At 56.4% G+C, this 2,488-nt stretch overlaps 1 protein-coding gene across 1 annotated transcript in view; it reads right to left on the reverse strand.

The window, feature by feature from the left end:
* LOC121024288 (AN1-type zinc finger protein 2A-like) overlaps positions 1–1,501 on the reverse strand; it is a 3,518-nt gene extending 2,017 nt beyond the window's left edge. Inside the window, 3 exon segments of the mRNA XM_040466544.1 lie at positions 541–556; positions 693–839; positions 1,364–1,501. Coding sequence (XP_040322478.1) covers positions 541–556; positions 693–839; positions 1,364–1,501 — 301 coding nt within the window.
* Between the last annotated feature and the right edge of the window lie 987 nt (positions 1,502–2,488).

Raw genomic sequence — 2,488 nt, forward strand, 5'->3', positions numbered from 1 at the left:
CTCTCTCTCTCTCTCTCTCTCTCTCTCTGTGCCCTTCCCCTGCTCATGCTCTCTCAAAATAAATAAACTTAAAAAAAAAACCTAAACCTCAGAACCACCAGAAACAAAACGAATACAGGTCAAGAGCCACCTGCAAAGCCAATAACAAGGTGTCACTCCTTCGGACTCCTGCACGTGGGTCTTATTAGAGTCCTCGTCTTCCTGTTTCTACAATATACTATTTGCCACTAACAGCAGCCGTGAAGTCACCCAAATAAACTAGCATTTTTAATGGCTTCCAGATTAGGTTCTTTGTCAGATATTAACCATTTCTGGCGCTTCACAAAGACACCACTATGTTCTTCCTCAGCATGATGAATCAAAGGAACTGAGTATTTTCACACGCAAAATAAACTTTCAAGGTTTGGATACAACAATTTGACTTCAAGAGCCCCTGAAAATAAAATCTGTTGCTTTAGAGCTGTGCCATCCAGACATTCTTGTGATGGTGGAAACATGCCGTATCTGCACCACCCATGGCCACACATGGTGGCCAAACACCTGGAATATGGCTAGTCTGATGGCAAAACCAGATTTTAAGTCTTACTTCATCCGAATGATTATTAGTTCTATGTGGCAAATGGCTACTATTCGGACAGCATAGCTTTAGACAACAAAAGCTAGAATCTTTGAAATAAAATACGATCGATTACCTTCTCGAATGCAAATGGACATTTATGTGCAGCACAAGTAAAATGGTCTTTATGGAAATCTTGTTTACACGCATCGCATTGTAACGGAAGAAAATCTAAAAACAAATAAAAAACAAACACCAAAAAAACAATGAAGTGTTCTAGAGATTAGGATGAAAAAATTATAGATTACGTTAAACAGGGATTTACGTACGGTCAGTTCTTTATGCCTATCAAATACATCTTTGAAGTACCACAGGTGAGAAAAAAATTGGGGACCATGACTTTCACAATGACAGCGGTTCTGAAGAACCTAACCTGTGAAGCTGTCTTTTCAAAAGAACCCCATCCCGTGTAGTCCCACAAATATTTAAGCAGCACACCTGTATCCACCTGGCCTTGGCCCTGGTTCCTGGCCTTCAGAAGAGGCTACGTAGCAACGGTGACCAGAACCTGGACCTCAGGCCGGCCTCCCGACACTGAAGAGCTAATTAGAAAAACGGCCAGGGGCGCCTAGTGGCTCAGTCGGTTGAGTGTGGCCAGATTTTCAGTCACCAGCGTTCCTTAACTTCCAGCTGATGAAAATGAACAGACTTGCTCTGTAGGAAGCCTTCGGTGTGCAAGTGACCCCCGGCCCCTGCAGGGGACTAAAGCGTCACAAATTCTTGCCGAGACACGAGGCGTTTCGGTACAAGCACTGGCTCATTCAGAATCACCCCTGTCGTGAGAGCGATGGCTTCTTGGTCCTTCAAATCCCTACTCGAGAAAGCTCCCCCCGAATTCAGGTGTGCATTAAACCACTTGGACTCGCAGCGACAGGCGTTTCCCATATTCGATTCCCACAACTGCCCGCAACGAGTTGGGGCACAGTTTCATCCGCTGAGTATACTTGTTGACGTAAGCCAAGTGTCGCCGGGTGCTAAGTCCCAATAGCTCGTGCCGCTACCCCGGAGAGACTCAGCGCTGCCCCTGCTGAGCCCCTCAACTCCCTCCCGCGGAGAGATGACTCAGGACCGGCTCCCCGACGACAGCAACCCGGGGGTAATGAGGGAGGAGGACAAGCCGTTCACCCCCGGTGGAAAACGGGCCGACAAGCGAAGCTACCGCCCCGGAGGGGAAACTTCGGTCCGCACCGCGCCTCCCGAGGCCCCTTGCACCGCCCGGCCCCCGCAGAAGCAGGGTCCCCCAGGGGCTTTTCCGCACCTCCCCGTCGGCCCCCTCCCTGCCGGGGCGGGGCCGCCGCGCGGTGCCTGGCCCGCGCGGGCCCGTCCCCTTCCCCACGCCCCCGGAGCGGGAACGCGGCAGCCCCTGCCCCGGCGCGGGCCCACTCCCGGCAGCTCGGCGGCACGGGAAACCCTTCCCCGGGGGATGCCCCCGGCCCGGCGCCGCACCTGGCTCTCCATCGGGACCCGGGCGGCCGCGGAGGCGACCGGAAGGCGGCGCAGACGGGAAGCCGGCTCCCCCCTTCCGACAGTCAGCCGCGGGGGACGAGACCAAAGGGGAGGCTGAGGAAAAGGGGCTCCGGGGCGCGGCAGGGAGCCGACCGGCCCGCGGGAGAGCGAGGCGTCTCGCGGCGCCAGCGCCCCCGCCATTCATCCGCCGCCGCGGCTTCGGAGAGCGCCCGGCGCGCCCCGATGACGTCAGCGGCCGGCCCCTCCCGCCCCCGTCGGCCCGCCCACTCCTCGCTCCTCCTCCCCGCCCACTCCTCGCTCCTCCTCCCCCTTCTGGAACAGTCCTGCCGCTTCCCCCGCCCGCTCGGTCGCCGAGAGCCGGCCGCGCGCAGGCGCACTGGGCCGGCCGCGCGGCGCGGCGCGGGA

This window comes from Herpailurus yagouaroundi, unplaced genomic scaffold (genome assembly GCF_014898765.1).
Source record: "Herpailurus yagouaroundi ecotype Mexico unplaced genomic scaffold, PumYag 62867, whole genome shotgun sequence".
In the NCBI taxonomy this organism is placed as follows: Eukaryota; Metazoa; Chordata; class Mammalia; order Carnivora; family Felidae; genus Herpailurus; species Herpailurus yagouaroundi.